The 22,719-nt window shown below is 35.2% G+C and overlaps 2 protein-coding genes across 4 annotated transcripts in view; one reads left to right on the forward strand and one right to left on the reverse strand.

Annotated features, from left to right (window-relative positions):
- Nucleotides 1-953: 953 nt before the first annotated feature.
- LOC149781768 (uncharacterized) lies at nt 954-18,193 on the reverse strand. Of its 3 annotated transcripts, XM_089935913.1 has the most exons (4): nt 17,781-17,798; nt 15,840-15,975; nt 12,417-12,524; nt 954-1,740 (listed from the first exon to the last, which is right to left on the reverse strand). In XM_089935913.1, exons 3-4 carry the CDS (start codon nt 12,484-12,486, stop codon nt 1,124-1,126), a joined length of 687 nt encoding a protein of 228 aa, XP_089792039.1. In that variant the 5' UTR covers nt 12,487-12,524; nt 15,840-15,975; nt 17,781-17,798; the 3' UTR covers nt 954-1,123. The 3 variants fall into 3 exon arrangements, with proteins under 3 accessions (XP_089792039.1, XP_089792038.1, XP_089792037.1); XM_089935912.1 differs by lacking the exons at nt 15,840-15,975; nt 17,781-17,798 and adding an exon at nt 18,056-18,193; XM_089935911.1 differs by lacking the exons at nt 15,840-15,975; nt 17,781-17,798 and adding an exon at nt 18,021-18,117.
- A 99-nt stretch (nt 18,194-18,292) lies between these two features.
- Nucleotides 18,293-22,719, forward strand: part of LOC149781769 (type-1 angiotensin II receptor-associated protein-like) — a 41,607-nt gene continuing 37,180 nt past the window's right edge. Inside the window, exons 1-2 of the mRNA XM_089935914.1 lie at nt 18,293-18,466; nt 19,386-19,420. Coding sequence (XP_089792040.1) covers nt 18,440-18,466; nt 19,386-19,420 — 62 coding nt within the window. The 5' untranslated portion in view covers nt 18,293-18,439. The remainder of the gene's footprint in view (nt 18,467-19,385; nt 19,421-22,719) is intronic.

Here is a 22,719-nt window from a genome sequence, read left to right on the forward strand (position 1 = left end):
CTGTCAAACAGTAAATGTTCTGGATGACCAAAATTTTTAAATACATACAACTGTTCTGGTAAAAACCAACATCAGTGTAAGAAAAGATGCAATTTACCAGATGATTATGGAAGATTCTGTTTGGAAGAAGGGGAGATTTTTTTGGGTACATTCCTATTTTGCAGTTTTTTTGTCACATTCATATTTTGAATTTTTTTGTATCGTTGGCACATCTATATTCTGAAGGTCTCATATTGCTTATCTGGCATACACTCCTCTAAATGGTAATGCATTAGTACATGAGGCAAGCAAAGGAGTTGAACGAAAGTCATCACATCAGGATAATTTCCTGTTACTAGATTCCATATGGTGACATCTAACCTGATGTTTAACTGCTTTGAATAACATCAACTGACAAGATACTATTCTGGCATTTTTCATATGGCTGTGACACATGTTTATGTAAGATGACAGATGTTGATGCTAGGTAACAGGTGTTCATGCAAGTACTCTGCCTATTATATCTGGACCGATGTGGTCGGACAGTTTTGAAGAAAAAACTTGTTCTATAAATATAAGCAACTGGACATCAAAGCTCAAGATAAGTAGCGTATATATTTATGTTTCTGTTTGCCAGATGCTATTCACTGAAAATGCTGTAAGCAACAGGCTTATCATGCAATAAAAGTATGTGCAGTTTAAGGCATCCAAGGTAACCCCATTAGGTAAGTCTGGTTCCCTGACAAAATCCACTAAATCTAATAAGAAACCCACATCAGGATCAAACATGGACAAGCCAGTATCCAGATTTGAAAGCAAATATGACTTTTTCGCAATATTTTCTTTTATTCTTTAATTCTGTAATTTACAGGTCATCTTAGTAAGACATGTCGACAAATCATAACGGTTGGCTGGTCTGGTATAATTTGACACTACTTTCAGCCAGATCAGCTAAAAATGAATAAAGACAAATCTTATGTAGTTGATATTTTATTCCACTTAAATTAATACCACTAAATAAACCCAAGTGAAATAAAAAATTTTATTTAATATGAAGCATTAATATTTTGTAGTTTAACAAAATCATTTGAGAAAGTGCATCCAGTATATCAAACCAAGTGTTGTTCATAGAATGTATTATTTGTTATTTAAAAATTTCCATGTGATAGCCCGCTTTCCTAGCCTGGGTCAAATTATCTTTAACTTCCTGTAAAGCATCATATTTTTTGCCCCAGGCTCTTATCGACTCCACTTCTTCTTGTAACTTCTGTTCCTTCTTTTTCAGTCGCTTTTGCCTAATCTTGCGGTAAAGAAACTTTAACCTCTTCCTCCGCTTCTTTAACTTGTGACGATTCATTTTTTTACGACGTATAGCGATTATGCTCCATTTTGTCTGCTTTTCTGGCTGCATCTGACCTGGACTTTCTTTATCAACAGTTGGTTTTGGATCACTTACTGGATTTTCAATTCTGATTGAAGATGGAGTGAAAATATCATTCAAAAGTGAATGAACATTATTAGGACAGTCTATGGATACTTGCTGTCCAGCACGGCCATTATCCAAGATAACGTGTCTCTTTAAGGAAAGTGGAAGGACAGTATTACTAAGCAAGGGACGACTATTCTCATAGTGTTTTAAACCATACCAATTAGAGTTAGGTGGCACCAATGGTACGGATGAAGGAAATTTCATGGTGTATGCCTCACAGGTTAATGACCTGGCTAAGGTGTGACTACTCAAAAATGGAGCTGCATGGACACCTGAAAAGGAAACATAAATAAGGATTTCATGAACCTGATCAAGCTATCAAACTTTGGCAATGATTGCTACTGTGATAGAACAAATCAACTAGAAAAGTTATTGGACCAATTTGACAATGGCCCACCTATGCTTACACACAGTGTTTGAAATTCTGCAAAAATGACGCAAGCCAGAAGGGCTTAAAGCTACGTCAATCTTCAGACCCTTCATGGAAACTGTAAGCACTAACCAAAAAGTGACAAAATAAAATAAAAAAATGATCTTGTAAACAAAGTATCCCATTCACTTGTTGTAGGTCATTAGCAGACAGAAAAATCACAATATGATGTACTGAGCATTCTAATTGGGGAAATATTTAACCCATTTCAATGATGTTTCAATTTTGGCCAAAAACACAAATACAAAGATATGTTAGCATAAATGGATGATGCTTTTCAATTTACTGTTCAGATATGCAAATTTAACATGTCAGCATAATTCAACACTTGAAACTAAAACAGAAAAAAAATGTTGAAAAAAGTAAACAGGTAAAACATAGTGCAACAGTTTGTTGAATCAAATTTGATGTAACTTGCTAAGCAAACAGATAAAAGGTGTGGCAGCTTGTTCAGTCAAATTTACTGTGATTTACTAAGTAAATAGATAAAAGGAATGACAGATTGTTGAGTCAAATTTGCTGTAATTTACTAAGTCAACAGGTAAAAGGTGTAACTGTTGTGTCACATTTGCAGCATACTGAATACTGGCACAAAACTTGTACAGCACATGAATGATACACTTTGAATTGCCCGTTTGACATATGTATACACATGGGTAAGGGATCAAGTGTCAAATCTGAATGGCAGATAGCCATGTAGTCTGAAGTCTTTCTACTTAATCTGGTGGAGCTCCATTTATTGCCCACGAGTCTGCTCACTAAAGAAATAGATGGGAGAAACCTGACACCATAAACCTGACCACAACTGGTGTCAATTTTATACCTTTACCTGTACAAACTACACTGTACATCCCTGCTGAATGACATGTACATGTTATATACATGCAGAAACTTACATAGTATTCTATACCAAGTGGCAACTTCAATATTCATTATCAATAAAGGATATTTCATGCAAATGTTTGTTGAACTAGTTATTAATTTATTACAGTTTCCCATTGATAACACTGGTCAACAGTGAAATCATTACTGACTTGAAAAGGCCCTAATCAGTAGTATTTTGGTGTGCCGAACACGAATATAACCATGAAAAATTTGTATTGGCTCTCGTTTTGAAGATATTCATAGACCTCATTTTCTATGTTTCACTGTGTAAATTTCTCCAGTAGGACTGCAGCAACATCCGGAATAATGATGTAACATTGCATAATACCATCATGCTCACATCATCCACAGTTGATTGCATCATTTTCTGATGCAATGCAATACTAATGCCATGCGGCTGCTGAAGTAAGTTGACGTCAGCAGTGTACTATACATGTGTAGGCCTATTATACTAATGCCAGGCGGCTGCTGAAGCTGACGTAAGCAGTGTACTATATAAAGCCCAATCAGATAGGTTCAGCATTTAAAATATTTTAGACGTTGTGCGAGACAGTTCAAGCTACTGTTACATAAAACTTATTATTTTATCCATTTACGTACAATAAAGAACAGTAATGCCTCGAAAGTGTGTTAATACCGCGGACAATTTTTGCTATATTTGTGGGGAAGTGACATTTGCCAACCAGAAGAAAAGTATCAATTCTCAAGTGAAGAAGGCATATCATCTTTACTTCGGATGCAAGGTTGGTGACCAAGACAAGCCTTGGGCTCCGCATATATGCTGTGCTACATGTACAACACAGCTTTCACAGTGGTTGAATTGCAAAAGGTCATCAATGCCGTTTGTAGTCCCAATGGTGTGGAGAGAGCCAAGCAACCACCTAAATGACTGTTACTTCTGCTTGGTTCCTCCTCTTTCCGGCGGAATAACGAAGCGAAAGAAGTCGAGAATAGTCTACCCAAACATTCCGTCTGCATTGAGACCAGTTCCACATGGTGAGGGACTTCCTATTCCAGAACCTCCAGCAGATTATTCTCTTGATTCATCTGACGAAGACAAAGGTGAGTCGACCTGTTCTTCTCCTGGTCCATCAGCATGCAGTGATCCAGATTTTCACTGTGGTGCATCATCAACCCCACACAGAATAACACAGGAAGAACTAAATGACCTGATTCGTGATTTGGACTTATCAAAGAACAAGGCAGAATTGCTAGGATCAAGACTCCAACAATGGAATCTTCTAGAAGAAGATGTCACAATTACTGCATATCGAAAGCGCCACCAGCAATTGGAGCCTTTCTTCAGAAAGGAAAGTAATCTGATATTCTGTTCCGATATTGAGGGCCTCATGAATGCTTTAAAAATCACTCATGACCCACAAGAATGGAGACTATTTGTGGACTCTTCGAAACTGAGTCTCAAGGCTGTGCTTTTGCACAATGGAAACATTCTTCCATCTATTCCAGTAGCGTATGCTGTCCACATGAAAGAGACATACGATAACTTAAGGCAGCTACTGAATTCCATTGAGTATAACAAGTACAGCTGGCACCTCTGTGGTGATTTGAAGGTAGTTGCCCTTTTAATGGGACTGCAGCAAGGATATACAAAATACATGTGTTTCTTATGCGAGTGGGATAGCCGAGCAAGGGAAATGCACTACATGAGGAAGGAATGGACTCACAGGCAGAATGTAGCCATTGGAGAGAAGAATATCCAACACCCAGCTCTGGTTGAGGCTCAGAAAATCTTGCTACCACCCCTTCACATCAAACTAGGTTTGATGAAGAACTTCGTGAAAGCCATTGACCGGACTTTGCCAGCATTCCGATACCTGCATGAAAAATTCCCTCGACTCAGCGAAGCAAAGATTAAAGAGGGAGTTTTTGTGGGTCCTCAGATTCGAGAGCTTTTCAAAGATGACCGGTTCAACAACTTGCTGGAAGGTGACGCGAAACAAGCATGGAATGCTTTTCGCCTAGTTTCTACAAACTTCCTCGGAAATGTTAGGGCAGAAAACTATAAGGAACTAGTAGAAGACATGTTGATGAAGTATAAGAAACTTGGCTGCAATATGTCTCTAAAGATTCACTTCCTTCATTCCCATTTGGATTTCTTTCCTAGCAACTGTGGTATTGTTAGTGATGAACACGGCGAACGTTTTCATCAAGATATCGCAACAATGGAACAAAGATACCAGGGAAAATGGTCCACTACAATGCTGGCTGACTACTGCTGGACACTCCTCAGAGATGCTCCCAAACAGCTGTACAAGAGACAGGCGAAGAAATCTAAGATGTAGTCAATGACTTGATTTTTTATAGGTAGACTATTACAGTTGACCTTTTACTATTGGAATGCATTTCGTTATGTAAACATTAATTTCTTGCAGATTACAAAAAAACTAGAGCCAATTTTGCAATTTGACTGTCATATTCGTGTTCAGCACATAAAAATTGATAAGAATTGACTAATTTTATTTCAGTAACATGACTTTTGTAAAAATTTGTTGTCCAGTGTAACCATATCTTTTCCAAGATACACGTTTTCTTCCTTTTTCAAATTAGCTACTGTGGTGGACATATTGGATGTCACATTGACACCAATTTCATTCAGGACAAAGCAGGCATTAAAAGTCATTTATTAAAAAAAAAAAAAAAACTACATCATAATGATCATCCATTCAGAGGGAGTAGCACAACATAACAGCCATATTGGATGTATGCCTGGCACATTCTTTATTTAAGACTTGATAAAATCCCCATGTCATAAAGATCATCTATTCATGGGGGAGTAGTGATAAAAAGATTTTTTAAATCAGACGTGGCAGCCATATTGGATGTACGACTGGAAACATTTTCCTTCAGAACCAACTAGGTATCATAAGAAGTATATTGGTTTAAGGACTCACGGTACTAATTCCACTCCAATGGTAAACATATGGAAACACTATCATATTCAAAATTCAATAATTTAAAATTTATGGGTGCTGATAATGACACCTATAATTTTTCGTGCACATCTAACCTTGGTGCAAGCTTATGTGTGGAGAACACCATATGACCCGCGGCAATTTGTTTACATACATGTGCATGAAACACGTGTTATTGATTCTGCACCAAATGAATCAGGTGCTACTTTCAGTATTGAGTACTCCTGAGTCAAGCCTGTAAAAATGCTAAAATTGCATCAGTAGAAATTTGTCAATATTTTTTTTTACATAACATATAAGATAAGCTCTCAAAAGATATTTTTCCTAAAATTTTAATTTTCATTATTAACCAATTATGGACCATCAAACCTGTAAATACTCTATTATTTCTTCACCCATTTCTAGACTGGTTCACAGTTCTTCCGTATAATTAGTACCGTGTGTCCTATAACCAGATTTAATTTTTTTTGAAAAAGTTGTCTTTTACTCCTTGATATTAGAGCATAATTGTAAGAAAGAATTGGCCATGCTTGTGCATGGATAATAGTGCAATAGCATTTTATGTGATACCAATATCTGTAGTTAAATTGCATCCGCATTACATGTAGCTGTGTTGTATTGTACTTATTAATGGCTTATTCTTGTTATTAAAATAATTGTTTTCTGCCTTTGTATCTTCATGTTATCTTTCTATGGCATGCATGCTACACAAAAGAAACACAAGCATGCTGACATCAGCAAGTATGACATCACAGGGTATCAAATTACATGACGCATTGTGTTTTCATCTCTCACTGGCTATAAGACAAGTTTTAAATGTTTTAAATTTCAAAATGGCATTTCTTTTCTTGCTGACTCTCACAGAAATAACATACAGTGCATCCCTATTCACATCAATCAAACAAAACAAATAAGTGTGCCACATGACAGGTCAAAATGATATGAGGCCATTGCCCTTTTGTGACTAAAACAAATACACACACCCATGAAGCATCAAGAGATGCTGATATTCCAAACTTATTTAAACTATCATCACATGTGATTCATGACCCCCAAATGTTAATAAAAAGGTATAAAAGCCAAGGAAGAGTTCCATAAGCTGTATTATACTGAATAATTAAATAACATAGTGCTACTTTTCAGTATAAAACTATGGGGAAGGGTGAATAAGCAAAGAATAGACAGAGTAATTTCTTCAAGCCTGGTAATGTTCCCCACAACAAAGGGGGGGGGGGGGGAATGTGTATCAACCCAAATAACACATCAACATGAGGTATGTTACATAAGGACATCAAGAGACAAATTTGAAAAAGCTATCCAAAGTTCCTATAATGCTGACATTGATGTTGGAGACAGAAAGTGTATGCACAAACTGTTATGACTCAAGCTGTTAAGTATGCTGGAGGTGGAGAAATGTGTGAAAAACTTTGCTATGCCAAGACAAGTTCATGTCTCTATGCAATATGCAGACACTGATAAAAATTGTCACTGAATACACTACTTGTTAAATTTAAGTAATAGAACTGAATTGCATACTGAAGTTGTCTAATACATAAACATATACCTACATTTACCCAAAGCTCATAAAAAGTTAAGAAAAAGTCTAAAAATCATTACTGTGGCTGCTTTCCACTATAAGCAGTGTTAAATTACTTACTTTTTAATATAAAGCTGAAAAAATGCATACATTATTGAACAAAAGAGAAACAAAGCAAACATTGCAATCACTCAATTACAGTCAAAGGGGAGGTAATACACCTTGATTTGGCAAACCAAATAGCAAGCTCTAATTTACAGCTAAATGATTCCTTACTATTACTTGATGGTAAGAACAGAGCAATGTAGGTTTTATAAATAGCTTTTGTTTCAAATATGAAACCATATTTCTGACATGAAGCTTGTTTTCATTTATTCACAACAACATATATGGTGAACAAAACACATATCACTTAGTGCACGCAGTAATCAAATGCTGAGATTTGGAATAATATGTTCTGAGACCACAAGTTGCAACACCCTGAGTATGAAGGTTTTCTATCATGGGACTTGGTACATGAAGAAAAAAGAGATCTGGTTTGGTGGGAGAGAGCAGTATGTTCACCATGCAGTTATACATCAAGAATGTTTCAACTGTATGAAGAGAGGTTGGGGAAGAAAAACTGCCTGTGTAAAGAATGCAATACAGATAGGACTTTTGCAGAGTTATATTTGGAATGAAGGGTTGAAAACTATTATTTTAAGTGAAAATATCCCTCCCTGCTTCCTCAACAAAAGGAATGCAGAAAAGTTCCAATACTGTTTACCCAAAAATGTAATGTACCAATATGAGAAACATGCTGAACATAGAATAGGTGTCAAGGAGTTTAATTCTAGGATAAGAAATAAGACCGGTATAATTGATATTCAATGTGACTCGACATATAATAATTCAATTTACAGGTTGAGGCAATGCAGCATGTGCAGTTTTGTGTACAGTCCTTATTTTTACAATGTTCTCTGCTTTGATCTGCTGAGTGTGTCTCTAAAGTTAAATGATCAGTACTGATACATAAGTGATTGTGACATAAGTGGCTTACATTTAAAATCTCCCCCACCCCCACCCCCTTTTGGGGAATTGTTGCATGTGTTAAATGGTATTTAACCATATAGGCCAATCTATGGGTACCATCATATGAAATTCTGCCATCAGGCCATACTATGCTCTTTTCCCTATGGCCTGAGCTATCTACTTCCACTCTCCAGTGTATAAAACCATCCCCATCTGTCTTTTGTATAGAATTTTTCTCCAAAACCACATTCAAACCATGATAAAAAGACTCCATTATGATTGTCATATGTAAAAACCACCAAATTGATACCCTGTATGCACGTGGTAACCATGGAAACAACAAACTCCTATTATGGTATAGGTCGCATATAGGACTCATGGTACTAATTCCACTCCAATGGTAAACATATGGAAACACTATCATATTCAAAATTCAATAATTTAAAATTTATGGGTGCTGATAATGACACCTATAATTTTTCGTGCACATCTAACCTTGGTGCAAGCTTATGTGTGGAGAACACCATATGACCCGCGGCAATTTGTTTACATACATGTGCATGAAACACGTGTTATTGATTCTGCACCAAATGAATCAGGTGCTACTTTCAGTATTGAGTACTCCTGAGTCAAGCCTGTAAAAATGCTAAAATTGCATCAGTAGAAATTTGTCAATATTTTTTTTACATAACATATAGGATAAGCTCTCAAAAGATATTTTTCCTAAAATTTTAATTTTCATTATTAACCAATTATGGACCATCAAACCTGTAAATACTCTATTATTTCTTCACCCATTTCTAGACTGGTTCACAGTTCTTCCGTATAATTAGTACCGTGTGTCCTTAAGTCCCATGTTAATACTGCCATGAATCTGGACAAAAGTCCCATGTTAACATAGCCATGAATCTGGGCAAAAGTCCCATGTTAACATAGCCATGAATCTGGACAAAAGTCCCATGTTAATATAGCCATGAATCTGGACAAAAGTCCCATGTTAATATAGCCATGAATCTGGACAAAAGTCCCATGTTAACATAGCCATGAATCTGGACAAAAGTCCCATGTTAACATAGCCATGAATCTGGGCAAAAGTCCCATGTTAACATAGCCATGAATCTGGACAAAAGTCCCATGTTAATATAGCCATGAATCTGGACAAAAGTCCCATGTTAATATAGCCATGAATCTGGACAAAAGTCCCATGTTAACATAGCCATGAATCTGGACAAAAGTCCCATGTTAATATAGCCATGAATCTGGACAAAAGTCCCATGTTAATATAGCCATGAATCTGGACAAAAGTCCCATGTTAACATAGCCATGAATCTGGACAAAAGTCCCATGTTAACATAGCCATGAATCTGGACAAAAGTCCCATGTTAATATAGCCATGAATCTGGACAAAAGTCCCATGTTAATATAGCCATGAATCTGGACAAAAGTCCCATGTTAATATAGCCATGAATCTGGACAAGAGTAGAGAAAACATTTTTGAGATACAAGTTTTCATTCAAGAAGTGTAGCAATGGCAAGACTTTTTTAAGATGAATGTTGTGGTGGCCATACTGGATGTCAGATTGGCACCATTTTCATATAAAACCAATTTGCACATCACAAAACATCTTTAGGTGAAAAATCATAACAATACGGCTTTCTGTTAAAGTAAAATTGTGATTTATATATTTGCTGCCATGGTGGCTATATTGGATATCAGACCAGCACCATCTTTATTTAGGACCAGCTAGAATTCATAAGAAGTCTTTTAATGAAAACCCTCTACTGATATGACCATCCACTCAAGAGGAACAGAACAGTGGTCCCCCTCTTATACAGCCACCCCTCCTGCACTGGGAAAGTGGCCTTTTCAGACTAAATTTTTAGTGAGCAGTAAATCTAATGTATGTTGTAAGAAAGCTACATACTTCAAAGCATTTAATATCTTTGTTTAAAAGTTATAGTCATTATTAAAAGGTTCTTCTTGTCTTAAGAATAGACTTATTTCAGCCGAATATACATTAATAGTTCTTATTCTTGACCTAAGCGTGATATGCAAGCAGGTATTGTTGTCATGCACATTGCAAAACCATTCAAAAACGTCATTTAAATCTTAGTACATACATAATTCTCTTTCCATTTGCTCCATTTTCACACTGCTGCTGAATAATAGGGTTAGGGTTATCTCCTTATCGGTTACGACGTTTTTTCAAGTCTTTTCAGCCTAAAATTGTTCTATTAAGAGTCTTTTGTACATAAAATTGTTTGGCAAGTCCCCCCTTCCCACTCCCGATGTTTTCGAATAAAATAACTGACTTCCTTCAAAAGCAATACATATCCATTTATATGATGACATGTTAATGTTTGATAATGATTAATTCCGAGGTTAATGTGATTTAATTATGCAGATGAAACTTTTGTAGAGTGGATGAAGATTCCTTCTTTGTAAAGGAAGCGATAGATGTATTGTCACATTATTTTTTGGTCTTTGTCTGGTGCCCTGTTTTGTTCAAGGTTAATTTCTCTCTGTGTGTTAATCCACAAAATCTATGTTTAGCCTATGCTGACCCTGTTATGATCTTGACAATTACGTCCAGTTGTAATCATCAAAGAGAAGAACTTGACAGATGTGTAAGGCCCAAAACACTGTTGAGCCCATATCCTGTAAAGGTTGGCTTTATAATGATATAATATTAATCTTAGAGTTACATGTACTTTAGCCAACACTTCTTTCAGTAATGGAAAAATGACATCTGGAGACAGGTATCAATAGCAGAGATAATTTGATTACTTACCTTAACAATATGAATTAATTATTGGTTCTGGACACATTTGAAATAAAAAGTGGCTGCTTATGAGGGGAACATTTTACATTTTTGTACTAATATGATGGCCACTGGTCGTGTTTGAGAGGTGCACATTCATGAGGGGTACTTTTGAACACAAACTCATTGGTGCCAAGGGATTCTGGCCACAAGTAGCAGGTGGCCGCTGGTCGGGGGTCAAAACAAGACCTCTCTAATAAGATTTTCAATCTGGTCTATATGATGGCCATACTGGATGTCAGACAGGAACCATTTGCATTTACACCCTACCAGATATAAAACAAAGTCTTTAGTGAAATCCCATGTTGATAATTCTGTCAGCTCAAGAGTATTGATAACAAATGGCAGTGATATTGTATATCCAAAAGCATGACAGACTGACAACATTTACATTTAAGACAAACTAGGCATCATAGGAAGTACTTCAGTGACAATAATATTTTGATATAACCATCCATTTAGAGAAGGAGAGACAAGATTTTCAATATGGATACCAAAAAAGCTCTTCTCAATGGCAGATTGGCAACTGTTTCATTTAGGATAACTTGACAACATTCAACATCCTTCAATGGAAACTTCATTTTGATATTACATTCTGTTCAAGTAGCAGACTGATAACAAGATTTTAAAGATGGGCACCAATGTGAACATAAGGCATGGTTGTGGGGCACAGAAGATAAACCTAACAACACAAGTGTTTTAGTAAAAGCCCCATACAAATTTAATCTGTTCTGGAGGAGTAGCAATAATTAAATCGTCAATATGGCTGCCATGGTGGCCATACTGGATGCCTGATGGGGACGATTTAGGACCAATCAGACCGTGTATGGAATACTTTGTGGCAAACCTACTAATAGTTTAGCAGAAATAGTAATAAAAATTTATTGATGAACCAATATTCTGAAAATTTATAATGTCAAATATTTCTGACTGTGAAATTCAGTTTTAAAAAAGGCTTCAAGAATAAGGCTTATGGGCAGACTTTAGTATAGAGGTTTGGGCAGCACTGTTTCCAGACTAATGTAATACTATCCATTCACTCTTATTCACTTGGTAACAATTTTTATGAATTTCATGGTGGCTACAAATCCCAAATTCAATGGTATGTATTATCCATCTGTGTAGATAATGTAGCATGACACCTTACTTACTATTCAAACTTAAACTAAAGAATTTTTTTTTAATTACAAATTTGTGAAACTTGATAACCATAAAATTAAATAATATTAATATATTTCCCCATCAACTTAATGGAGTCTAAATGTATCTAATACCTAATAATCACTTGTGCCAAGTTTTGGTTTTGAAGTAGGGAAAGACAATACGTTACCTTCGAGTGGCAAGTTATGTAATCGATGGCACAGTCTAGAGATTTTGATAGCAACCCTTCCAGTGGACATCTTAGTCTGCTTCTTGATGGACAAACCTGAAAAAGTATCTGCAAAATAAAAGAAATACTTTGTTCCAAAAGTTTAACATGTAAACAAGTGCAAATAGCAACACTGAATACCATACTCTGCCGCCATTTGGTTAATGAAGGAATAACCGCCATTGTTAATCCTCAATAATGCATGCATCTTAACACAAGTAAAGATGAGACTCAAGTGGACATGAGATTGCTCACATCTGCTAAATATCCAAATGCACAAGCAATTGGGGAAAAATTTCAAGGTCAGCAGGATCTTTTTGTTCAATTTTCTCCAATGCTTTTATTGCATCCATTATGAGAATGATTATTTTGGTTTGCAAAGTTTGTGTATCTTCATCCACAGTGTTTAGATGGCTTCCTCTCAATCAAGATACTTGTCATCCTTTAAACCAATTTTGGCATTCCTGGTTTCCGTTGCATTCCAGCCAACTGAATTGTAGGTCAATGGAACTTGAATTGAAAACACTTTTTTTTTTGCTTCTGTAAGAATTTGAATTTATTAGATAAAAGACATCTGAGTAAAAAAAGTGTAACTGAAGGAATAGGACTTGAGTTTGTAGAAAAGCATCAACATGGGATGTCAGATGTGTGAGATATTCCTGAAAATCTGACTTTTTAATCAATGTTAATCAACCTGGAACATGCTACACACTGCCATTATTTAGACAGTAAGATGGCAACCTAAAGAACAGAAATATCAGGGGAAGCAGGACTAGTGGTGCGAATACTATAATATTAATATTCATGTCAATATGTGTACTGCTGACAACCTAGTCCTACAATGTAAGACATATTACATGTTATTTATGTTTTGTGCTACAGCTTATTGCTTAAATAATGGTTGTGTGTAGCATGTTCCCAAGTCAACTGAAAGGAGACCTAGAGGTAATATTTTTCAGAAATGTATCACACACCCTGCAGCCCATATCAGTGCTCTTCCACAAATTTAAATCTAACTGGTTAAACTTACTTTGCTGAAAACACACCCATTTACTTGTGTAAGAATTTGAATTTATTTGAAAAAAGACTTTAGAGTAAGCAAAGTCTGCCAAAATCAACATAACTTTAATGTGTGCAGAAGTTTCAATATGTGCTGCCAAGCATGTGAGATATTCTTGAAAATTTCGAAGCTCGTTCAAATATCAGTCAACATCAGAACAGGCTACACAAGATGTAGCACCAAAACATAAATAACGTGATACGTTTTACAGGTGCAATTTCGATATGTGCAATCGTACCTCAGACCACCAACATTCAAATTCAAGTTAAGTGGCTGAGTTATGGACTAAGGCAATCTTAGATGGTAGTCGTACAATGTAAGACCTTGAACTTGTTAATTAGTCTGGTTCCTAGAGTGTATTTAATCGCCAAGTCGGGAGTCACAGCAGTTGAGAACTAGAGTTGATACACCTGCAATTTTTTCTTCTTTTCTTAAAAAACTAGCGACTTATATTTTGTGAGACAATCGTCTATGTCAAAACACAATTTTTGTATTGTTCAATTAGTACAATATTGACGTTGTGATTTCACTGGAAGTAATAGTGAAACTTCTTATCATCCTTGAGGATATCTTTAATTGCCAGTTCAGGAATTCTCTCAAACTTGCTTGCCCATAATGGTCCATATCTGTGAAACCAAGCTCTTTATTTTAAAAAGTATTTGTTTTGCTTGGTTGCCTTGCTATCTTTGATCAGTTATGAATGAGTTGGTTATTTTAAGGTAGTTTAATTATGTTACATACACAATAACATTAGTACCAGTGTTCGAGTCTAAGATTCAGCCAATGTGGGCATGTGAGAAAGCTTGCCAGTAGCTTCTCGTGGGTCGGTGGTTCTTTCCGGGGTTTTCCGGGTTCTTCCTCCACCATTAATACTGGCCGCCATGTATAGCCTATCGTGCTGAAAAATGGCGTTAAACCCCACAACAACAACCAGTGTTCCACTGATCAAATGAAATGAGTTCATACGACCGTGGCCACTAGATTTTGAGTATGTAGGATTTGCATGCCTTTTAGTTTAACTTTTCTTTTATTACACATCCTTTATTTGATTCAAAAGATGCAATTAATGCGATAATACAAAGGAGGCCATCTTTTAATTCAGTGCAACAATGAGATAAATACTTCTGCAAGTCAGTTATCAAAACATGGTCGGCACTTAATTAGGTTAAGATAGAGTGACACATTTTACGTTTAAATACACATTGAATTTATGATGATTACACTTAAAAAGAACTAAAAGAAAGAATAAAAACACAAATTTCACTTAATAAAAATTATTTAATTGCCATTTAAATATTGTTGTTGTTGGGTTTAACACCATTTTTCAGCACACGATAGGCTATGCATGGTGGCCAGTATTAATGGTGGAGGAAGAACCTTGGAAAACCCATAGAACCACCAACCCACATGAAGCTACTGGCAAGCTTTCTCACATATCCACATTGGCCAAATCCTAGACTCAAACCCAAGCAGACAGAGGTGAGATGGCAGTGATCCTTAATGGAAAGTGCTTTAGACCACTCGGGGCGCCATATTTAAATATTAAGGTACAGCATACACTAGGTGTAAGTGACAGTTTCATTGATCAAAATTTCCTTGAATATCTTTAATTATGGTATGCTAAGAATGTCATTTGGAAAGAAAAGTAACAATTATATGACTTCTAATTAAAAGTTGATAATTTTAAAATGTTGATTAAAATTTCCAGGTCCTATCTACCATTTTCGACCACAAAATGAGCGACATATCAACGTTTCAGTTACCAATTTTGATTGAGATTTTCTTCAAGTTCAAGAAATAGGGATGAATTTTTGGGGCATTTTCTGGCTTAAAAATTGGGATCCACACATGACCCTACGTTATAAGTGGGTTTGCGAGTTATCAGGGCGTGAGTTATCGAGAGAGTGGTGTATGTCAACAGAACATGAAAATGCATCCATTTGCTAGTATCAGATTTTGATTCCACCAGGATAAAGACAGCACAGTATGTATATTAATTACACATAAATTTGTGGAACAGTGTTGATATGGTCTGCCAAGTATACAAGATATTCCTGAAACACTGACTACTTGTTCTTATGTCAAAATCGATACTGGAACACGCTACACAAGGCCGCTAGATGGGCAGTAAGATGTAGCACTAAAACATAAATAACATGTTAAACATCTTACATTGTAGGAATAGGGCTACCAAGTGTGCGAAATATTCCTGAAATTTTGACTACTCGTTCGTTATCAACCGATCACGGAACAAGCTATACATGGACGATATTTGGGCAGTAAGACGTAGCACTAAAACATAAATAACATGTGATACATCTTACATTGTAGGACTCTCTTAGCTGGGTAACATCACTGCAATAGATGAGCCTGGTATGCGGAGAACTTGCCCCAACGTATCTGGAGAAGTATCCCCAATTGGTTGGAGAAGTCATCCCAAAAACATGTCACCCAAATAACCTTTTTATAACAGAATTAAGTCATCTTTTACATGACTCATATTTAGATTTATATATATGCAATAACAAAAGAGATATTAACTGGTAATCATAAAAAGCAATATCATAGTAATATTTCTAAGACGAAATTAAATCTTTATATAATCTAATGAATGAAGACAGTATAGTGATTAAAAATGATGATAAGTCAAACACTCTTATTATTATGAATCAAGATGATCATGTTAAACAAGTTGAACGTCAATTAGAAATTAAATAAAAAATTTCAACATGCATTAATGAGATCACTAAAAATAATAATTCCATATATGAGGAATTTGATACTTTCCCTCTTAACATACGTACACCTCAATTCTACATATTACCCAAAATTCAATCTTGACCATTATTTACATTTCCAGGATGACCCATTATATCAGGCTGTAATTCATATACTGAAAGCTTATCAAAATTTATTGATAGTGTTTTAAAACCTTTAATGAAATCACTTCCTTCATACATTAAAGATACAACTACATGTACTTTCATTAAAAAGTTGAAGTCTATTCCACAGCTATCTGATAATTTCAATCCTGGTATCATTAGATGTAACATCACTATATACCAACATTCTGCATGCAGACAGTATTGAAGCATGTAAATATTTTCTTGATAACAATCCTAATAACAGCACACTAGTGAAGATATTTGTAATATAATAAAATTTATAATGGAAAATAATTATTTTCAATTTAATAATACAAATTACATACAAATAATGGGTATGTCAATGGGTATTAATATGGCTCCTTCATACTCTTCCCTTTCATGGGTAAATTAGCAGAGGATTTTCTTCAAAACAAAAAGTTTAATCTATCTCTTTGGTTCAGATTTTTAGATGATATATTTATGATCTGAAGGCATTCAAATGAAGAACTGAAAAAATGTATTGATCACCTAAACCATTTTCACCAGATGATTAAATTTACTGCATCTAGTATGCATGTTTCATTTTTAGATGTAAATGTAATAAAAACAATACTGATAACACTATCTCTACAAATATTCATATCAAGGAAACTAACATCCACCAATATGTCTGCGTGATCATGGTGTTTTATAGATAATAAAATAATGTAATCTTGTTTATTTTGCATCGGTAATTTAGTAGTGAAATATTTTTTTAAACTTCTCGTTCAACTTGAAATAGTTTGTTATCATTGAGAAATAATAAAATTACGACCACTGACAAAAAAGAAGAAATAAACTAAATGATGGGCACTATACAAGTGTTCTTTCAGAAACCATCCGAATTCTGCGCATTAGCCATGATGATGAATTCGGTAGCAACCCCATTTCCTGAGCAGGCGTCAATGACGCTTTGTATTGAGTTCAAGTATCATTTGTCAATGGTTAGCAAATCTCAATGAACAATCAGATTAAATTGTTCAGTTAGAGAGATGATAACATAACTCTTTGCCTTATTGACGGTCATCACCAATTCAGTCGATTTCGGGTTATAGAGGTCCATGCCATAAAGTCATCTCAGGATGACTTTAATTATTAGGTTGTAACCCTTACAAATATAAAACTGCAGACATCACATCATGCTAACACCCTCTCTATTTTTCCAATAAAATGCATCTAATGATTTGAAAAGCAGAGCAAAAGGGACACGTAACACTTATTTTTCGTTAAGTACAGAAGCGGAGTTGATCAAATGGAAAACTTGAAAAACTGCACATTTTATAGATTTAACAAATTAAGTTTAAGAAAAACAACAATAAATAAAGCCTTAACAACCACGTGGCGACATCTCAGAATTACTATATATGATCCTTGGGGCGACTTCTCCAGGCGAAGTGGGGCGACTTCTCCTGACACCTGTGATTAGTTCTCCCAGGGCGAGATCCCCACGGGGCGAGTTCTCCGCTATTCGACGAGTCTTACTGGGACAATACAGCAAAGGTCATGTAAATCATTCTTTGAAAATGTGCATTCATACAATATTAATAACAAAATAATCTCAAAATGATAAATAATCCTATAAAATCAACTATGCATTACAGAATGTTATAGATCTCATCGTGTGATTCACTAACATTTTGGTCCACCGTGTTGCCTTTAGTGCTGTCCAGCCATTTTCGAAGAGTGAGTTCTTGAGCTAAACCACTAAGGATTTTGTAGATAAATAAAACTTGACAAGTTAATTGATTTATAATTGTATAATAGATTTGAATTCATATTTTGCTAATATTCTGCAATGTTATAAATGTTTTTGGGTATTTCTACAAAATTATGGGTTATAGATTAAAGGGAATAAAGTCGTTAAGATGCTTTTCATGAAATTATCTCGCTTCTACAAAAAAGCGTCTAAATGATTCAGAATAATGTTGTGGATGGGCACGTGATGCAGGGTAAACATTACAGACGATACTAAGGAACGTTCAAATTATACAAAGATAGGTTTACGTGGCTCTTTCACCATGAACCCTCCACAGTTTACCCTGAAGGTTTGCAGATTTTTAATGCATTTTTGTTTTCTCTTGTTTTTCCAGTATATCTGGAGCAGAGTATTGCATAAAAATTTAGTACACGTATTGATTTTTTTAGAACCGTATTAATAGGAAGTAGAAAGATCCAGCATCAATGGCTGCTGAATTAGATACCAAGAGAAAGGAAAAAAAAAAAAGCGTACACTTTTCATTGAAAAATAATCCAGGTATCAAAGATGTTAAGTACATATTAAATGGAGACTAACATAAGTCGATTTTGGTATGTTATTGACAGGTACTCAGTAGTAAAGCAAAAGCCGTAACTTTTTACAAGTGATTTATTCGTTTTGAGTCAAATATGAAGTGGTTTTTTTTATTTTAAATTTACTACTCTGGCATAAATATAAACCATTATGTCGTTTCTTACTTTTGTTATTTTTTTTTTTGTTTTTTTGTTCTCTTTGTCATTTGATTTGATTTAGAAACTACAGGATAGGAATTTACCTTAGAATCAAGAATCGTGTACCACTGATGATTGCACTGACTTAAGTTATATAATTTACAGTATGTGAGGAAATAAGTTTATTAGTTATTTGCATGCAGGATGACTTTATACATATACCTCTAATTATTGTCAACCAATGACGATTGTTAAGAAAAATGCGGCTTTGTCTCGACAATGGTTGGAGTCATATCTCTTTCTAGGAACTACCATATTAGCTTTCAACTGAGGTTATATATTTCAGGTTTACTCTTTGACCTCATAGGTAGAGTCAGTTGACTCCAAGAAATGTACACATGCGTTTGGAACTCCAAGCTTTTCAAAAGTGTTGTTTACGTAGCATTGGGATCTTGACAGAAGACTAAATGATGAAATCCTTTTTAAAAAAATACAATTTACCTGGTGTAGTACAAATAATTTTATTTTATTTTTCAGGCTGTGATTATTATCCACTTCATTCTTACAGTATGGTAAGTTTTCAGTTGTAAATTGATAAAGTGAATTCACCCATATTTTTAATCCTGATATTCTAATCATGATGTTTTAAATATGACAATAGAAAAGAATTTAAGGCCCCGGAAACTGAAAATGAGTGACTCCAATAGTGTTTCGTTCAGAAAGCATGATAATAATTCTCACAGAAAGGGTATTTTTAGCATGTATCCCATGGTACAAAGGGTGCCTCATTTTATAGTACATTTATGTGATCAGTATTATTATTATTGTTTTTATTGTGTAAATGTTTTTACAACTGCTGCTAGTCTCATAAGAGGGAGAAATTGGGCTGAAAATGAGTAGACTTTTAGGGGCATCTTGTTGCATGTGGAAAAGGAATCAGATGGGGTAAGTTAAGCAGGAACAAGCCTTATTAACGGACATATTACCAGAGAAATAGGGCTTGTCATTACCCCATGTGAAAAGTGACTTGAGAAAACACGTTAATATGAGATACATATCCACAAATTTTGGTTTCAATTAATTTGTAATGCTTTTCAAAACCATAAAGATGAATACACATGAAATTAAATGAATTCACATTATTATGATTGTCTTTTTACAATAAGACTCAGATGTCATCTGTTTACAATTTCTGTCGTATCTCAAGCATTTGAGCCAAAATATTGTAGGTATTTTAACCAGATTTTGATCATTTTCGAGTGTTCCTGAATTGGAGACAAGGTTTTAAGCATTTAATACATTCAAATAACAAAGATTATTATATTTAAAAATAAACTCCCATACCATGTGAGTCATTGTGGGATTGAAAGAACTGTGTGCTTTTACCTGTTTATATTTAGATACCCATCTACTCAGGATTTTCTGCCATGGGATTTTTTTTTTTAAAGATATATGTATCAATCATTGGTCATTTGAGTCTTACGTGAGGATTCTACATTTATGATTTATACTTCAAGATTATTGCTTTTGCTATAAATAGAAAGAAAAAAAACCTTCAGTACTGGTAAATACAATAGATAAATAAATAATTGTGAGAGACATTGATTGATATCTTTATTTCATTGGTGTTACAGAAAGTAAAATCAGTCATCAGACATACAAAATAGACAAGAATGAACAATTAAAAAATTAACATTAATATTAAGAAAGATAATATCAAATATAAAAAACAAAATACCTTTATTAACGAAGCTGATTTTATGCAAATAAAAGAAAAAAATGTTTGCACTTAGGAAAATATATGTTCACTTGATTATTCAGAACCTTTAAAAGATAAATGTACAACTTGAAATGGTAAAGAGTTTGAACTTAGAAGCACACAAGCTGACACTGACATAAGTAAGCTCAGAGCATGCATTTTAAGAAAATAAAACATGTAACAAAACACATTAGATGTCAGTGTGGTGCATAGTCAAACTTTTCTTATACTGTTTTCACACGAAAGCAACAGTTTGATTATTAAGTATGCATGTACTGTGCTAATAAGAAGCTGAACTATTAGATCATGGGTAGGTGTTCCCAAATGGGTACTAACAAAATATTGGATAATAAATTTAAATTTGTATAAAGATGCACTGAATTTACAAATAATATGGGGAGAGGGAGATATTGGTTGGAGTAATTCAGATGTAAATGGGTAGATCTAATCCCAGGCTTAAATACATTTTAGAATTAAAGACTGATATATAACTTCTATTCTTTTTACTGTATATTGTTTGCACAATCGTATATAATCTATGCTGTTTCCAGGACTTGTACTGAGTGCAGATCATTCAAGAATATTGATTTTATCAGTAATATTGACCTTATCGACTTCAACTTTAGAAATTTTGTTTAGATTGCACTGGTCAACAGTGAAATCATTACTGACTTGAAAAGGCCCTAATCTGTAGTATTTTGGTGTGCCGAACACGAATATAACCGTGAAAAATTTGTATTGGCTCTCGTTTTGAAGATATTCATATACCTCATTTTCTATGTTTCACTGTGTAAATTTCTCCAGTAGGACTGCAGCAACATCCGGAATAATGATGTAACATTGCATAATACCATCATGCTCACATCATCCACTATTGATTGCATCATTTTCTGATGCAATGCAATACTAATGCCATGCGGCTGCTGAAGTAAGTTGACGTCAGCAGTGTACTATACATGTGTAGGCCTATTATACTAATGCCAGGCGGCTGCTGAAGCTGACGTAAGCAGTGTACTATATAAAGCCCAATCAGATAGGTTCAGCATTTAAAATATTTTAGACGTTGTGCGAGACAGTTCAAGCTACTGTTACATAAAACTTATTATTTTATCCATTTACGTACAATAAAGAACAGTAATGCCTCGAAAGTGTGTTAATACCGCGGACAATTTTTGCTATATTTGTGGGGAAGTGACATTTGCCAACCAGAAGAAAAGTATCAATTCTCAAGTGAAGAAGGCATATCATCTTTACTTCGGATGCAAGGTTGGTGACCAAGACAAGCCTTGGGCTCCGCATATATGCTGTGCTACATGTACAACACAGCTTTCACAGTGGTTGAATTGCAAAAGGTCATCAATGCCGTTTGCAGTCCCAATGGTGTGGAGAGAGCCAAGCAACCACCTAAATGACTGTTACTTCTGCTTGGTTCCTCCTCTTTCCGGCGGAATAATGAAGCGAAAGAAGTCGAGAATAGTCTACCCAAACATTCCGTCTGCATTGAGACCAGTTCCACATGGTGAGGGACTTCCTATTCCAGAACCTCCAGCAGAATATTCTCTTGATTCATCTGACGAAGACAAAGGTGAGTCGACCTGCTCTTCTCCTGGTCCATCAGCATGCAGTGATCCAGATTTTCACTGTGGTGCATCATCAACCCCACACAGAATAACACAGGAAGAACTAAATGACCTGATTCGTGATTTGGACTTATCAAAGAACAAGGCAGAATTGCTAGGATCAAGACTCCAACAATGGAATCTTCTAGAAGAAGATGTCACAATTACTGCATATCGAAAGCGCCACCAGCAATTGGAGCCTTTCTTCAGAAAGGAAAGTAATCTGATATTCTGTTCCGATATTGAGGGCCTCATGAATGCTTTAAAAATCACTCATGACCCACAAGAATGGAGACTATTTGTGGACTCTTCGAAACTGAGTCTCAAGGCTGTGCTTTTGCACAATGGAAACATTCTTCCATCTATTCCAGTAGCGTATGCTGTCCACATGAAAGAGACATACGATAACTTAAGGCAGCTACTGAATTCCATTGAGTATAACAAGTACAGCTGGCACCTCTGTGGTGATTTGAAGGTAGTTGCCCTTTTAATG

Source organism: Sinohyriopsis cumingii, chromosome 15, assembly GCF_028554795.1.
Source record: "Sinohyriopsis cumingii isolate HCF-2022 chromosome 15, ASM2855479v2, whole genome shotgun sequence".
In the NCBI taxonomy this organism is placed as follows: Eukaryota; Metazoa; Mollusca; class Bivalvia; order Unionida; family Unionidae; genus Sinohyriopsis; species Sinohyriopsis cumingii.